Genomic DNA, 17,236 nt, shown 5'->3' with positions numbered 1-17,236 from the left:
CACTGGGCAAAGTTCCTGTGGGGAGTAACCCATGGCAAACCATTCAATTGTTGCCAGCCTGCAGCTGGCTGAAAAATGTAAATCGCTGATTGGTTGCTATGGGTTACTGCCCGGGGCAAATTCAACCATTATTGATAAAAGACTGCAGTGGCTGAGGGGGTCACACTTCCATAACACCAGGAGAGCATCAAGTGAGATCTGGTCCAGCTTGACGACGGCTTCAAGCAACTCCCCCCCACTCACGTTCTTTAACCAAATAAATCCTGATTAGCAGCCAGGTTTCATGCAATACAATATAAACATCATGAGATGGGAAAACAAGCGTCATTTTAGAGGAATGTCAAATACTCTGATCTCAGTTGTGTATATGGCTTTAGGGTCCCCTCTCCCCTTCTTTATGAATAGCAAATCCACATTTCATTCCAGACTTTCTCTTTCCCCATGAAATGTAACACTGGGCCTGCTTAGCCTTATACAGATCTTTGCCCGGTTTTCCTGGAAACCACTTGGACTGGATATCATTAAGGTCTCCTGACATCAAGGCGTTTTCTAGAGAAGAAACCCTTGCAACCCAATCTACCAGGGTAGGAGAACACAGGACTGGCACTTCCTTCCTTTGGGTTTTAATTAGGGAGTTATTTAAAGCAGGAATTGTCTTCCTAATCAAGAGCTTTACCAAATGAGAAATCCATGAATAAAACATGGTGACTGCTCACCAACTATACCGCTGGGACTCTCTTGGCACCCCACCCTTTATTCAACCACAATCGTGACTTACGGTTGTAAAATGTGACCCTTTCTCAAACACACACTTTAAATTATAGACATTCAAATCTCTTGGTATGGAAATCTATTCACAGAAATATGCAAATGCTACAATTTTTGCTAACTTCTCTCTTCCTTTACGAAGGTGGGACAGGGTGATTTTGCCAATTCAATTCTGGTCTCCAAATGGCTACCCAGAATGCTTGTCTGCAGATTTACAGGGGGAACTCAAGGAGCAGAAGGTAGCAGAGGACTGACTGCTTATGGTACTGTGACAAACTGTGACACCCACTGGCACCAAACTAAAGGGTGGAGATCAGAGGTCCCCAAATTTTTTTCAGCCGTGAGCCACATTGAAATGTAAAGAGAGTTGAGGAGCAACACAAGCATGAATGTGCCAAATATGGACTGTGATTGGCTATTTTGGAAGACCCTAAATGGACTGGCAGCCTACAGAAGACTCTGTTTGGCAGTACAAATGTTTTTTATGCAACCAAAACTTGCCTCTAAGCCTGGAATTCAAAAATAAGCACCTGCTTTGGGGAGCAACATCCAATGGGTTGGAGAGGAACATGTTACTTAACAGCCACTGGTTGGGGATCACTGGTATAGACCCTCAAAACATAGACCTTGAAATAAAAATGGCAACAATTGGTCTCCATCCATCCTCAGCAACCAGACAGCTATGAGCCGCAGTCAACAACAAAGTTAATTGTCAACAGGACCAAAGGGCAGCACCATATCAAGAGAAATATACCCACTGTATGGTAAGTTGATTTGCCACTTGCATTCCAGACAGATGCACTGAATCCATAATTCTTGGATCTTGCCAAATACCCAATCCTACACGAAAGATTTAAATACTTAATCAAACCTGAAATCTATTTTGTGCACACACAAAAAGAAAAAAATTGTAAATGTTTGGTTCTCCGTTGCTTTAAAGTCACGTGACTTTAAGGGCTCAGATTCAGTTCCGCTGAGGATTAAGCAAAAAAAAATAAATAAAAGCTTGGCAGCCAAGTAAAGTAAAGTAAGTAAAAACAGCGTTGCACCACTATGATACTCCATTGTACAGAACTACTCTAACAGATGTCATATTTTAATATCTTATTCCGGTGAGCAGCAGCCTTTCCTAAAAAGTTGCTTGATCATAAAATAAAGAGCAGCCCTTTGTTCCAAGTCTTGCCTCGGAGCACCATAAAAAGGCACACAATGGGAGCCATATTGCTGCCTTTAATAGTTCTTCTGCGTCTTTCACAGGCACTTAGAATTCCCCATTAGAAGTCGCTCATTTGGAATGCCCATTTCTTTTTCTCCCTAGCAGTTTATAAAACCGTGATGGATTTGCACTATTAGCTGCTGGATCTCTTTTTCCCAGTAAAATGAAAACATTCAGAGCAAACATTCCCCCTCTCCGAAACACCCTCGCATTGTGTAACGTAGGCCTGTTTCCTCCATGTTGCCAAGCAGGAGGATTTGCAGGCATTAGTGAGAAGGCTAAGAAAAATACAGAAGTCCAAGTATCTCTGACAAAGTCATTCATTTTCCAGAAGAGCAGGAACACGTGGGAGACTTTGTGTTTCCCTGAGCAGCAAGATAAAAAGCAAAAGCTTCATTAATTTAGGGTACAGGGAGTGGAGGCCTCCCCTTGACACACAGTATCTTTTTGTGGATAGGAGATTGTTAGTGCACCACAGCACCGGGGCTAATCTGTCCAAAGACGTGACAGTGGAAAGGCAATAACTCACGGCTTAAGGTCTTGGGAGCATAAAGGTTTTATGTGCAACAGATGTTAAAAGCTGTATTAAGGTAAGCATAAAAACTAGTCAATCATTCACCATTTCGCTCCCTAAGCACTTGGGAGAACGAGGCTGTTTTTCTTTGCACTGAGCATGTGGCTCGGCAGAAAACAGAAGTATGGCGTGACTCAACGACGCTGTAGGCGTGGCCAGAGAGCCGGCATTAATCCTGCCAGTGCCAAAGTCTAGGAAACGTGAAAAACACCAGGTATCCCTCTTATCATTCATAGCATCCATCATCAGATGCTGGGAGTTGGACAACCCAGATGCTTTAGAGTAGCCTATGCCAAAAAGTGGCTGGCATTTTTTGGTTTAAAATGACCAAATACAGGTATCCAAAATTAAATCATTGTGGCCAGTAAAACTGGAAGTCTATTGGCAGGGATAAAGATGATATCTATTAAGCAGGTTTAAAATGCCATCAGATGAGGACCACATTGGACATGCCATGGGTAGGATGTTTTTATGTTTGCTTTTCAATTCAAACTCAATTCAAGTGTACACATTTACTAAAACCAAGAAAATTCTATCCCATTAATAAGCAGAATGTTTCCTTTATTTCCTTTGACCTGCCTACCTGGGACTGCAGGAGCTCCATCTCTATAGGTAGGACCCAGCTCCAACACATGGAAGCCAAGTGAAATTTCCTAACAAAGCCTCAGGGTCACATTGGAGCTGACATATTGGAGAAGAGGCAAAATGGAATGGAGTACGGTTGCTAGCAGAAATGAGGATGGCCTGGTATCTCTTTTTGAAGTCAGTGTTTGACCTGGAAGTTCTAACAGTATTTTAACAGTAACAGTATTTTAAAATGCGGTCACCTGTGTGAGAGCAAGTCTTTCCATATACATGGTCGGATTATAAAGAAGTCCTATGAGTTTCATACAACAAACAGGATTGTGGTTCCAAACATGAAGTTGGCACTTTCCATAGTCTTTCCATATACATGGATTGGATTATAAAGAAGTCCTATGAGTTTCAGGATTATGGTTCCAAACATGAAGTTGGCACTGAATTTATCCTGCCATTTTAACCAGAGATACTATTACATACAATTGTTACTGTATTCATACTGTTGTGTGTTCTTGGTGTTATAAATGAAACTGTCCCTGGTAAACTATGAAGAAATCTGTGTAGAAAATGTCTTGCATTTGCCTTTCCAAACACAAAACTCCCCCTCCGCCTATATCCATATGAGTCTGACCGACCAGCCTCCTGGCATGTATCTACAGACTGCCCCCAGCAATAACACAGAGATTAACATATTTTGCCATTTCGATTTGTTAGGCAATGGACATATTTGTATACTTATATAATAGTTCAGTAAGTCCCTTTAAGACTTTAAATTCCAGGCAAATACTTACTGCCCAAACGGGTGAGGTAAAGCCAAGGATGGCAGCCTGGGTCCCATCTGCCACATACGGAATGACATTTTCACCCAAACGCGTGTCTCGGAAAAGGGCTCGCAAGATATTCAGAGCGTGGACCTGATGGAAAGATTGTGATTTTTGGTTTAGTACTTTGTCTCATTTGGAGTTTGTGAAGCCTTAAATCCAAAATCTAGATGAGGATAGTCATTCCCTATCTATGCTTACTTCTGCCCTATTTTATTTTATTTTTTTTCAAAATGAAGCCACTGAAGAATAAAACATCTAGCATAAAGCTTGATGGAGCATTTTAAACTAATCATCAATCTCTGGTTATTTAATTTAATAGCAGTACCGCCAGAGCTGGTTGGGAGGCCACTGTGACAACTTTGTACATGACCCCCACTTAAGGGTTTTCTAAAATTTTTAAAATTACATGAATAGTTTATGCAAATACAAACCAGACTCACATTCTCCGGATCACGGTAGCGGTTAAAAGAAGCCAAAGCTTTATTTCACATTTAAAAGTCTGACACGTTTCATGCATGTAGATACATAATCACACACACCAAAAGCGCCAGACTCTTAAATGTGTGAAATAAAGCTGTGGCTTCTTTTATCCATTACCCATGATCTGGAGAGTGCCTGACTGATTTGTATTTCCTGATTGGATTCTCCTCTTGTTGCGGGTTCGGGGCAGTGCACCCGGACCACCCACTAAGTGACCGGTTTCTTATTGTGAATTTCTGTGGTTGATTTCAATAGAAGAGTTCGGGTGCATGGACACCCGAATCAACCGTGGAATTTGGGAAGAGCAAAAAAGTTTAAAAATGATTGTCTGTAGTTTGAATGTGTGTATATGTAGCTAATCTGAATTGAACTCATGTTGGAAGCACCCAAAATGTTTTACTCTCTTAAGTAGAAGTTTATGAACAACTAATATCAAGGATAACAAATCTGCTGTTTCCAGCTATAGCTCCCATTGTGACACCATCAGGGATTTCTGGGTACAGGTATGGGACCTGTTATCCAGAATGATTGAGACCTAGGGTTTTCTAGATAATTTGGATCTCTATACTTTAAGTCGGTTAAAAATCATTTTAACATGAAATAAACCCAATAAGAGTATTTGGCCTCCAATAAGGATTCATTATACTTGGGAGCTTCTAGATAACATGTATTGTATCACAAACAATATTTTTGTCTTTGAGCACCAATTTATTGAAGATGGGCAGGTAGTGAATTGAGACAAGAAGGTGTTAAAAGTAGTCAAGCCTAGGGCCCAAGGTGGTTCCACGAATTGACCACGAATTCACCTGAAGAAAATACAAACGTGACACAGATATTCTATAGTTTATACAGCTTTTCAATAGGGGATTGTGTCGTGCAAAAAAGGCGCTGCAAAGAGAGTAACAGATGTGGAGAGAACCGATCAAACGCACTTAAAAAAATACAATTATGCAAGCTCACTTCAGTTGGCTGCTCCATCTGAGCAATAAAAACGTCTCAGTGTGTTCCAACTTTAGCTGGGGTTTGCAGAAAGTGGTTTACCCATCTCTGGCTGCTACACCACTGCCCACATAACATGCCCCACCTCTGCAGCAACACTATATGCCCATTATCTGAATGCCACTCAACTGCTGCACATTAGTCTCTAGGGTGAACTCAGTGGTGAGCTGGGTTGGCACCTCATTACCCCATTTGGCCAAGGCGCTAGTAGGCTGAGCCCAGTATATAATACAGAAATCATGCTACACCGCACCTTCTTCAGCACATTAAGTGTGTTATACCCTATTATACATAAAACATTATACACTTATTATTGAGTGAGGGAAACATTCTTTCTCAAGCTAATCAATGAACAAAGATAAAAAAAGACCAATTTCCTCATCGTTCGTTTTTATTACCATGGGGCACAGAACTACATAGCTTAATACAGTCAGGTTTCTTCATGCAGTACCCTACAGCTAATCAAACAGAAGCATAATACAAGGCAACAAAAGCTCCAGACACACTTGACTAAAAGGTCTCCCAGCTGGCCATGCTGGCCCATAGAATAGATTCATTTCTAGCCACTTTTAAGACCGTTGGCTCATGTACAATGTCATTGGAAACCAGACAGACTGATGCACTGGCATATCATTCTGGTCATTTACTGAGCAGAACCAATATGGAATGATCCTTTTAGAAAAGTAGACTAATAACATGGATCACTTAACTTTGGCTAACTACAGAAGAACAAGGGCACCTTACTTTCCAGCTCACTCCTGGTCAATCGGTTAACACATATTCCCCGCAGACTGACTGCCTCTTGTGTATCAAACAGAGTGCTGCAAACAGAGCATTCATGGACTTCCTTCATTCCAACACAAAAAAAAAATGCTTAATATCCACAAACCTCCAGGATCATATTTTAAACGTAAAATGTGACCATAAAAAAAATTACTTTAGCCTAGAGATGACTGAAGCCAAGAGTCTGGCCAAACTGAATCCAAACCCTTCATATTGCAAAAAATTTCCACCTGGGGCCGCCATTTTGTGTCCATTACGTGGGTTTGGATTCAGGTCAGTGTTTGGCCAGATCTGTTAAGGAGAATTAGTTCAAATTCAGATGAAGCATTATAGCACTGAATAACATGTAACCCAGAGAATCTATGACATTTTGGTACATCAGTGTAAGCACTCTAGATTCTACCATCTACAGCAGGCCTGGACCGGGAGTCAAAATAGGCCCTGTCATTCCAAGTACACCAAAAAGCCTCCTACCAGCCCACTATATGGTAACTTTTATGGAGCCGTACAGCAGCCCCTCTGGCATTTGCCAGAACCCACAGATTGCCAGTCCGGGCCTGATCTACAGTACTTAGGGTGAATTTGTGGATTTTTTTTTAACTGCGTGAGCATCATGTACAACAGATCGGTCTACAGGCCTGTCCTATCCAGAATCTAATCAATTGAACATCTAATCAATTGGCTCTATGTGGAGCCAAGCTTTATAACTTTCTAACATTTCAGAAAAGGAAGCAGCAACCCAAAAGTTTAAGAGTGGTCCAACAGGGATAATTTAAATAACTTCCAACCTTCGGCCACCCAAGTTGAACTGATCAAATGGTTTGGCCTCAGGACCAACGATGAGATCAGATTGGAAGCCATTGCAGACCACCGTGATGAAGACTGCATCCAAGGAGTGGCTTTGATCCAGTCTCCATGGTGTTTTAGCCTTCTCAACCAATACCTGAGCAAGCGGCAATCAGTTATCTTATTAGGAGGCCATCATCATGGAAACATGCACGTGCCAAATTACTATCTACTCAGAGTAGCCAAGGAGAAACTATATATGGCTAGCTATGTTGAGCACTTCTCAACAAGTAATGATATACAGTATCTCAGTGTGTGATTCTATAGAACACAATGCGCTCACACAATAAACATTCACTAGAGTAAATTTACTGCTCAATTCCAGCTCTGACTAAACACTTGGCAGTGAATGAAAGCCGAACAGAACAGCCCAACTCCCATCAAAGTTTTAATCGGTAGTTAAGAAGTATTATTTGTAACAACTGATTCTCAGACCTGGATGAATTTTTTTTTTGACAGTCTTTTTCAATAACTGTGTTCCTCCACATCAGTCCTATTTGTTTTTCATAGTAGCACAGCAGTGAGAGGAGCTGTCATAACTTCACCAACGGAAGGACAGGTACTCACTTCCAATTTGCTTGATTCACATTATACATTTATGTTCATACAACTAAGCCCAGAGGCCCGAGGCCCAGACAGCGAATTCAAATTATTTGGCTTGGCAGGCATCACATGCTTTTAAAGATATTGACTCATTTTGCAAGACATTCCCTGCAAACGGAGTTCTAAAAACCAAAAAAAGTCATGGGATATAATGGCTAACTGGACTCTATTCAAATGTTATTCAAAGCAACCACAAGCTTGGTTAGGGCTCAAGTTTCTTAGGAACACTGTGATTTAAAGGACAACACCCCACAAACCATTAGTTAGAAATGATGTTCCTTTTGCAGAGGGCTGCTGTACAAAAAAGGTCAATGACATTTTAAAAAGGTTGAGAGCAACACAAGCATGCAAAAAGTTCCTGGGGTGCCTGTGATTGGCTATTGGTAGACCTTATGTGGACTATCAGTTTACAGTAGACCGTGATCCACAACCAGTGGCCTCGAGAGCAACGTTGCTCACCGACCTTTTGGATGTTGCTCCCAGTGATCCTTAAAGCAGGTGATTATTTATAAATTCCTGGCTTGAAGGCAAGATATAATTGAATAAAAGCCATGTGCACTGCCAAGCAGAACCTCCTGTCGGCTGCCAGTCCACATACGGTCTCTACCAATAGCCAATCACTGATACGCCGAGGAAATTTTTGCATGATTGCGTTACAATCCAATTTTTTTTTTAAATATGAATGTGGTAAATAAGGTTGGGGACCCCTGCTGTAGACTATTGTCTTGTGAAGTTTTTGTCTTCCCTGGTAAGAGATTACTGATGTAATATATATACATATAAATGTATATCCCCCACCAGAGCTGGAAGCAGCTCATATCTAACAAGTGTCCTTAATCGGCAAAACTCCCTGAATATGGACTTGTTTGTACCTCAACATGCAGCTCCAGGGTGGACAACTGAGGAGATAGCATGGAGCCCAGCGTTATAAAGGGGCCAGGAGGGGGCGTGGTCTGCATGGCTGGCTGAACGGACGTGTGTTCTAGAGCTCCGCGCCTTTTATCCTGCAAGATCCTAAGGAAATCTTTGGGGAGTCCCCAAAACTTCTATCTGGGGTACCCCACATACAGCACCCATGATGGGAGGCAACAGAACCCAAAAAGCGCGCTCTGAGGCTGCTGCGAAGTTGGAGCAATATGCACGGAATGCTCCTCAAGATGGCGGAGCCTCCCCGCCTCGTGAGGAAGGAGCCACGGCGCCAGTAACAGTGCTCCAGGACCAGTCAGTACAACTCCTGCTAAACGCAATCACTGACTGTAGAGCGGCCTTATCCTCCAAAATCGAAGAGGTTAAAACAGACCTGTCTCTCCTGAGAGCTGACCTTCACACGCTGCGGGAAAGAACAACCGATGCTGAGCAGCGGATCTCCAGATTGGAGGATATATGTAATCCTCTGACGCAGCAAATACAAGACCTTAGGGCCCAAAACATCGGGCTCAGCTCCAAACTGGATGATTATGAGAACCGGCAGCGCAGAAACAACGTCCGGGTGATCGGTCTCCCAGAGAAAGTGGAGGGGGAAGACCCTGCGCGATTTATGGAGCAATGGCTCCGGGAGCAACTTCCAGGGGCCGCCCTCTCCCCTCAGTTTGTTGTGGAGCGTGCTCACCGGGTGCCTGCTAGGCCGCTGCCCCCTGGGGCCCCGCCGAGGCCTTTCCTCTTCAAGCTCCTGAACTACAGAGATCGTGACGAGGTCTTGCGAGCCGCTCGCCAACAACCCCAGCTAACCTATCAGAATACCCGGATTCACCTATTCCCGGATTACTCTGCGGACCTCCAGAAAGTGCGTGCAGCATTTATTGGTGTCAAACGCAGGCTGCGGGAAGCAAACCTCACATACGCAATGTTATACCCGGCCAAATTGCGAGTACAAGCTGATGGCAAAGCGCAATTCTTTACAACGCCACAGGCGGCATCGGAGTGGCTGGACACTCGGGGCCTTCGTAATCTGCAGGTGGAGGACCGCCATTAGGGAGATGTGAGTACGTTATCTTGTCCAACCCAGACCGGTGCCCCCTAAGGTCATAGCCCTACAGCTGGCGGGCGCCCCTCCCCCCAATCTACCGTTATATGTGCTGGCCTCTGTTTCTATTGCTTACGCCCACGTCTCAGCCGAGGCTATGGAGCTGGGAATAATGTATTAGCCAGGACTGGGGTGGCGGAGTATTGGGTGGTGGCCTGATCTTCTCCCACACACGGCCTATCCATCCTACTTTTTTCTCTGAATTTAGAGGACTATGCGTATGTGGGACTGCCAGCTTCACTATCTTTTGCGGGATGGGCCAAAGTTTGGAACTCTGGATTCTAACATGGGCCTATGAGTGCACACGTGAGGGCGGGGGGCGCTGTTTTGGCCCTCGTGGGTTGTGACCGAGCCCGTACTGCAGCCTGGCCCCCCGAGGCCCGCAATTGCCTTAGGACTTTTGCAGACCCCAGGAACTTAACCGGACGGTCTCCAGGGGAGGGTGTGCTGAATGTTATGTTTTGTTGTTGCTGTTGCTCCTACTGTTAATATGCTACTGGTTGCTTCAATTGCTGTTTGGGTGGTGGGCTGGGTACCCCGTATATTACTGCGATAGGCACCAGGAACCTCAGACACCCGGGTGGGCTGGAGGTTTCGCTAAGACCCCCTCACACAGTTTTTCGCCTCCCTGCTGCTGGGTTGCCTCGTATGTAGTGCCGAAGGGGCTGCTCTCTTAACCCAAAGATGACCTATCAAACTAGCGGAGGCTGGTTGGAGCCAACTGACCACTTCCTGTAACCAAGTTAGGTGCTCAAGTTATGGGATCAGAGACCTGCCAAGTTGCCCGGCAGGTAGGGAAGTTCGACGGGAATGTAAGTAGTTTTTGTTCATGTTACCCCCCTATCCCATCCCCATCCCCACTAACAGGTACATGGCCTCCTTTCGGTACATTTCTCATCAGCATCACTGATTCCACTACAGTTTGCAATGGAGTCACTTAGTATTATGTCTTGGAATGTCAGGGGTTTAAATACGAGGTTTAAACGTGCCCTGGTATTTGATTACGTGAGGAAGCACTCACCCCATATCTTAATGATGCAGGAGACGCACTTGGTAGGACAGCGGTTGCTGGCCCTTAAAAGGCCTTGGGTAGCGCATATGTATAACTCCACCTTTTCCACGCATGCTCGAGGCACCTCTATCCTAATCAGGAAAAATCTACCTGCTGAGTTACTTCATCTTACGACGGACCAGTATGGTAGATTTGTTGTACTGTCCCTACTCATAGCAAACAAGCCTATTAACCTAATTAGTTTATATGCCCCTCCGCCTTTGGCATCCTCGCTGTTAGACCTGGTGATTACTACCCTGGCCAGACACCCAATAGCGCCCGTATGTATTATAGGGGATTTTAATGCAACAATGGCGGCGGATAGGGACAGGCTCAACACCACCTCACCGCATAGTCCCAAGCTGTCGCAGTGGGCAGAGGCCATGCAACTAACTGATGTATGGCGTTGGAAAAACCCTGAAGAGAGAGTGTTCTCATGCTATTCTGCCACGCACAACACCATGTCCAGAATAGACCTGGCCCTTGCTTCCAGCGACTTACTGCCATATGTGCGAACAGCGCAATATTTACCCCGTGGTGTCTCTGATCACGCTCCCCTGTTAGTCACGCTAGGACTACTCTCCCCTAGGGAGGCCAAACCTTGGAGATTATCCCCATTGTGGCTGGCCAATGCCGCAGTGGCGGAGGCATCAGCTAAGGCTGTAGCGGAATACTGGGACCTAAACACTGCATCTGCAGCCCCTCCTGTGGTGTGGGATGCTTTTAAGGCCACAATGAGAGGTACCCTTATCGGTGCCGTAGCGGGTGCTAGAGCCACAGCTGCTGGGGAAATCCAGGCAACACAAAATGCTTCCTCTAGGGCAGAGGCCCAATATATAGCAGACCCCTCCACTCCCAACCTCCAGGTGTATAAAGCAGCACAGGCTGAACTGGAAAGGGCTAGAATTAAAGCGACTAGGAAGAAGTTGTTGTATGCCACCCAGCGCACCTTTGACAAAGGGGAAAAAAATGGGAAATTGCTGGCCTATCTGGCATCCACACAATCTGTCTCTATGGCAGTTCCCAGGATCCGTATGGCCTCAGGGGACATAGCCACAGATCCCAATAGCATTGCTGAAGTGTTCTCCACCTATTATCAGGACATATACACTACGCAAACTACTAACGACTACTCCCAGCTAAGCAGGTACCTTGACAGTATACCCATTCCTAGACTCTCACATGATCTGAGAGAGGTGCTGAATGCCCCGATCGCTGTGAGTGAGGTCTCACTGGCCATTAACTCTATGCCCGCCAACAAGGCACCAGGTCCCGATGGCTTCCCGGCCGAGTGGTACAAGATTAATGCAGATGTCATAATTCCGCATCTACACAGCACCATTAGTGATGCAATGGCCCGGGGTTCCCTCCCACTCTCCTACCGTGAGGCCACGATAGTGGTCATCCCTAAGGAGGGCAAAGACCCACAGCTGCCCGGTTCATACAGGCCGATTTCCCTACTAAATGTGGACACTAAAATCATGGCCAAAATATTGGCTAATAGGCTGAAGCTTGTCATAGCTGAGATAATACATTCAGATCAATCTGGATTTATGCCAGAGAGATCGACAGATATTAATATTAGGAGACTTTACACTAATATACTTGCAGTGCATAGGGAAGTAGGCTCAAGGGTGGTGGTCTCTTTGGATGCGGCCAAGGCATTCGACTCGGTCGAATGGTCGTATCTGTGGGAAGTAATGGCGCGGTTTGGCCTAGGTGACCGGTTCATCGCATGGGTGCGACTCCTGTATCATGACCCCCAAGCCCGCATCAGTGTCAATAATGTACTGTCACGCGGTTTTCGCCTAAGCCGTGGCACTCGCCAGGGATGTCCCCTCTCGCCATTGCTCTTCGCCTTGGCGATTGAGCCAATGGCCATTTTAATACGCACTGCTCCCAATATTGTAGGCTTACACTTGGGTAGGGTGGAGGAGCGTATCTCTTTATATGCTGATGATGTGCTATTGTACTTGCGTGACCCTGGCCCATCGCTACAGTCAACGTTAGCAATTATAGATGAATTTGGAGGATACTCAGGTCTGCACATGAACTGGGAGAAGTCTAGCATCTTCCCGATAGATGAAGGCATCGACCCCTCTAGCTACCCTCCATCTCCCCTGAGATGGGTAAGCTCCTTCAGGTACTTGGGCGTTGTGGTGGTGCGGGATAGCGCTAAATATACGGAACTCAACCTTACCCCGATTACCGACAGTATGGCGATCAAACTTAAGCAATGGGGGAACCTTCCTCTGACTACATGGGGGAGGATCAACTTGATAAAAATGATATATCTGCCAAAATTTTTGTACATCCTTCACAATTCTCCTATGTACATCCCTAAAACTGTATTCCACCAGATTGAGCAACTGCAGTCCTCGTTCATTTGGGGAAACAAATCTCCGAGATTTGCTAAAACCAAGTTAAAGGCCCCAATTAATGAAGGGGGACTGGGTTTCCCAGACCTACAATTTTATTTTCTGGCCTCTCAATTATACTATGTAGGTTGGTGGCTTGTGCCAGACCCCAATAATCCTAACTTTCAATTACAAGCTACGTTGGCAGGGTCGGTTGAATCCCTAAAGTATATAATTTATAGGAAAGCAGCAGACCTGCGGGTACGTCACCCGATTCTCACCACTCCCCACAAGGTTTGGACTGTGGCTCTACGGCTTGCTCGCCTAGGGAACCCACTACTCGCACTTGATCTGCCCCTTTGGGGAAACTCAAACCTCCCCCACTTCCAACAACTATTGACATATATGTGCTGGCCAAAAGTTGGGATCAAAACTCTGGGCGATGTAGCACCAGAAGGACATTTGCTCAATAGGGAACAATTGCTACTAGCTCATCCTGGAGTCCAAATTCACCCCATAGTATATCAACAATTTAGGCATGCCTTTGTTACGCAATTTGCGTCGCCCAGAGTGACCCTGATCACATCTCCCCTCTTAGAGGTCCTTCGATCGCCAAACCAAAAGAAACTGGTTGCTAATCTCTATGGGAAATTGCTATCTACAATCCCCTCACCATTCGCCAAGGCGTATGCGTCTTGGCATGTGGATATCCCCACTTTGACAGAGGAGGAGTGGGAGGAGGGCACAGATAAGGCGTATCAGTTTCTTATTGCCACTAGAGACAGACTTATCCAATTCAAAACATTACATAGAATACATATCACACCATTACGCTTGAGCCGCATGGGAGAGGTGGCTAAGTCCTATTGCCCGAAGTGTCGCCAGCATGAGGCTGGCTACATTCATATGGTATGGAGTTGTCCTCAAATCAATAAATACTGGGCTGGTGTTATGTCCCATATACAAGACAAAACCACCTTCCCCAAGATAATGTCTCCACAAGTCTGTATACTGGGGGTGATAGATGAGATTGTCCCCCTAAATGCCAAGAGAGACCTATGGCGTTCACTATTGTTCTATGCGAGAAAAGCTTTGTTTATGAAATGGTTGGACCCTAAGCCGCCCTCCCTTCAGTTTTGGCTGGACCTTGCAGATAAAAATCTCCCACTTATACAACTGACGTATCTAGCTAGAGGGTGCCCGAACAAATATGGGAAGATCTGGGATGCATGGACTGAGGCCAACTCTTAGCGCATACCAAGGTTTGCTAGGGACTCATTGATTGTATCCAACCCTGTCTCAACTGTATGGATGTGTACTGCGGTTTGTCTGTAAGTACTGCTGTATGCTGTGACATAAACTGTGATTAGATTGTACCTGGAACCCCCCCCCTTCTTTCCTTCTGTAACCCCCCCATTTTTTTTTTTTCTTTTGGAAATTAAAAATAAACACTGTTAAAAAAAATAAAGGGGCCAGGAGCATAAAGTGACAATTTCCATGTTCATTAACATTATTATTATTGAGTATTTTTAGAGCGCCAACATTTCAGGCAGTTTAATCAACCTAGTTTCACTTCAGTATTTTACGATAATGGGCACTGGCTTGCCCTCTCTCCACAATCATATTAATACCAATTTGATAATAGCAGTGGGCAAGAGGCATTCATTTTACACAACATTATTTGTACTTAGCCATCACCTGCGGAATTGTGCCCTTATTTCCAGAAGCATCACTTTCAGGCATGGCCAATGATATTAACTGCTTCATGGTCATCTTCAGAAGACCTCCTTTACTGTTCTTGGGCTCAGACGCCAACAGGGCCTGGAAAAGAACCACAGCAGAAGGGTCGGTATTAAGATAAAAAAATAAATAAACAAATAAAGAGCACACGTTTCATGAAAAATATGTACCTAATTACATTACTAAAAATAATGGCTGACATTTATGCAGAACGGGACTGTAACAGAATAACTAAATAAACCATCCAGATCTGTCATGAGCACAACCAGCCAAAACGTTGATGCTTGCCGCCACGTTCCTCATTTCAAAACCAGAAGATTCATAAGGAGAGAAAAGAAATACCTATGCCAATCTGCTGTGAGACAACCCAGCAATAGCTGGAAATAGATCTTAACATGACAAGGAAATAAAATGACTATATTTGGATACCAGTGTTTGGAGAATGACAACCTTTCTTTCTTATTACACAGAAGTACTCCTATTGTATAAGTATCTTAGTATTGAAGTGACTACATCCTCATCTTCACTCTCCTATATGTATAGAAACGGCAATTTTTATGCTTCTAATCGGAAGTTGAGATCAATTAAAACCTTTTTTTTTGTTTTTCCTTCAAACAGCACAGAAATCTTGACATTAAGTGGGGTTTAAAAGAAATAAGAAGGGGTCTGGGTCAGTTGGCAAACACGGCAAAACTGCTACACTAAATGAGAAGATTCTTAGACATGTGTGCTCAATCTGTCTGTTGACAGTGAAGGCAATTAACGATGATGGTGGAAATATACATATAAATAAATATACACACACATATATATATATATATATATATATATATATATATATATATATATATATATATATATATATATATATATATATATATATATATACACACACATATTCCTGCTGTTAGTCCTATTCACAAATATTGGGACTGCCTAAAAACAAAGCTAAAAGTGGCCATAGACGTTACAATTAGGATCTTTCTTGGAAAAGACCTTTCCAAGAAAGATTGTTCGTTTTTAATACACACGTGTAGAGCTGAATTGTCAGATATTCAAGTAGAAACAATAGAATTCTACCTGTATCTGATGATTCAGCACTAACAATGGGAGATCAAAATTTCCTGTCCAGCCCGATGATCCGACCAATATCCAAGTCTTCTGCCGATATCGGTCGGCTCATTTCCCACCATACACGCACCGAATATCGTACGAAAATTTGTTATCTGTGCGTCTATGGCCACCTTTAGGGGCAGATTTATTAAGGGTTGCATAGTACATCTGAATTTTTGAATTGTATGTTTGGTCAAAATTCACAAATTTACTAACAGATCTTTCCGTAATTTGGATCTTAATACCTTAAGTCTACTAAAACAACTTTACACACTAAAAAAATCAAATAGTCTGTTTTCGCTTACAATACGAATTCATTATATCTTAGTTGGGATCAAGTACAAGCTACTGCTTTATTACTACAGAGAAAAGGGAAATCATTTTTAAAAATTTGGATTATTTGAATAAAATGGAGTCTATGGAAGATGGCCTTTCCGTAATTTGAAGCTATCTGGATAATGGATTTTCCGGATAATGGATCCCATAGAAATGGTTCTTATTTATACCTATACAAACTTATACTACTGTGGTTTACTTTTCAGACGTCTTCCCTTTCCTATACACAATATAAATAGCCCCTTAAAGGCAATGCATTTTTAGAGAGCTTGCATTTCTACTAATAATCTCTTAAAACAGAACTGAAAGAACCAATAACACTTGGGTGTTGGGTGGTTGTGCAACATTTAAGTCAATTAATATACAGAGTGTTGCTCAGTAAGGAATGTGGAATTAGTTCGCTATAGTGATAAAACTGTCATTTGATATTCAAATTAAGAAATATTTCTACAAAAAAACGTTATCAAACACTGGGCGCATTGGTGGGGAATAAAACCTTGACCTTGAATGCTTGAAGCACCTTATAAGCAATCTCTACCCTTTCGTAGATAGGATTTTGCTTGGCAACCACCAAAAGTATATTTCAAATGAAACAATAAATCTCTGTTGGAAGCAACGGGAGTGCCGGCATTGTTCTTTTATCAGAGCTAATGGCATGCTACGGTGAGCAAGATCTCAGAAACCAGAGAAAGACAAGTTGTTCTAGAACGGCTTATCTGGCCCTTTCCAGTGGGTTGAGATAGAAGAAGAAAAATGTATCATTTCAAAAGTCTAAACACAGATGTCCACAACTCTGTTTAACTTATTGACCTAATGAGAGGTTGGCTCCTATATAAAAACTAGTTCCTATAATCTTGCAACAAAGTTGTTGTATCTTGAATTTCACAATAGGAGATGACGTTTGGGAACAAATTCACTCTGAATCAACGGGAAAACAATCTGTC

At 43.5% G+C, this 17,236-nt stretch overlaps 1 protein-coding gene across 2 annotated transcripts in view; it reads right to left on the bottom strand.

The window, feature by feature from the left end:
- Window positions 1-17,236, bottom strand: part of LOC108716087 (thyroid adenoma-associated protein homolog) — a 285,703-nt gene that overhangs the window by 176,766 nt on the left and 91,701 nt on the right. For both annotated transcript variants that reach the window (XM_041562504.1, XM_041562505.1), the window contains exons 24-25: window positions 14,802-14,924; window positions 3,929-4,051 (exon numbers count right to left, since the gene is read on the bottom strand). In XM_041562504.1, coding sequence (XP_041418438.1) covers window positions 3,929-4,051; window positions 14,802-14,924 — 246 coding nt within the window. The remainder of the gene's footprint in view (window positions 1-3,928; window positions 4,052-14,801; window positions 14,925-17,236) is intronic.

Source organism: Xenopus laevis, chromosome 5L, assembly GCF_017654675.1.
Source record: "Xenopus laevis strain J_2021 chromosome 5L, Xenopus_laevis_v10.1, whole genome shotgun sequence".
NCBI classification, from domain to species: Eukaryota; Metazoa; Chordata; class Amphibia; order Anura; family Pipidae; genus Xenopus; species Xenopus laevis.
This window is presented reverse-complemented; position numbering and strand designations above follow the sequence as displayed.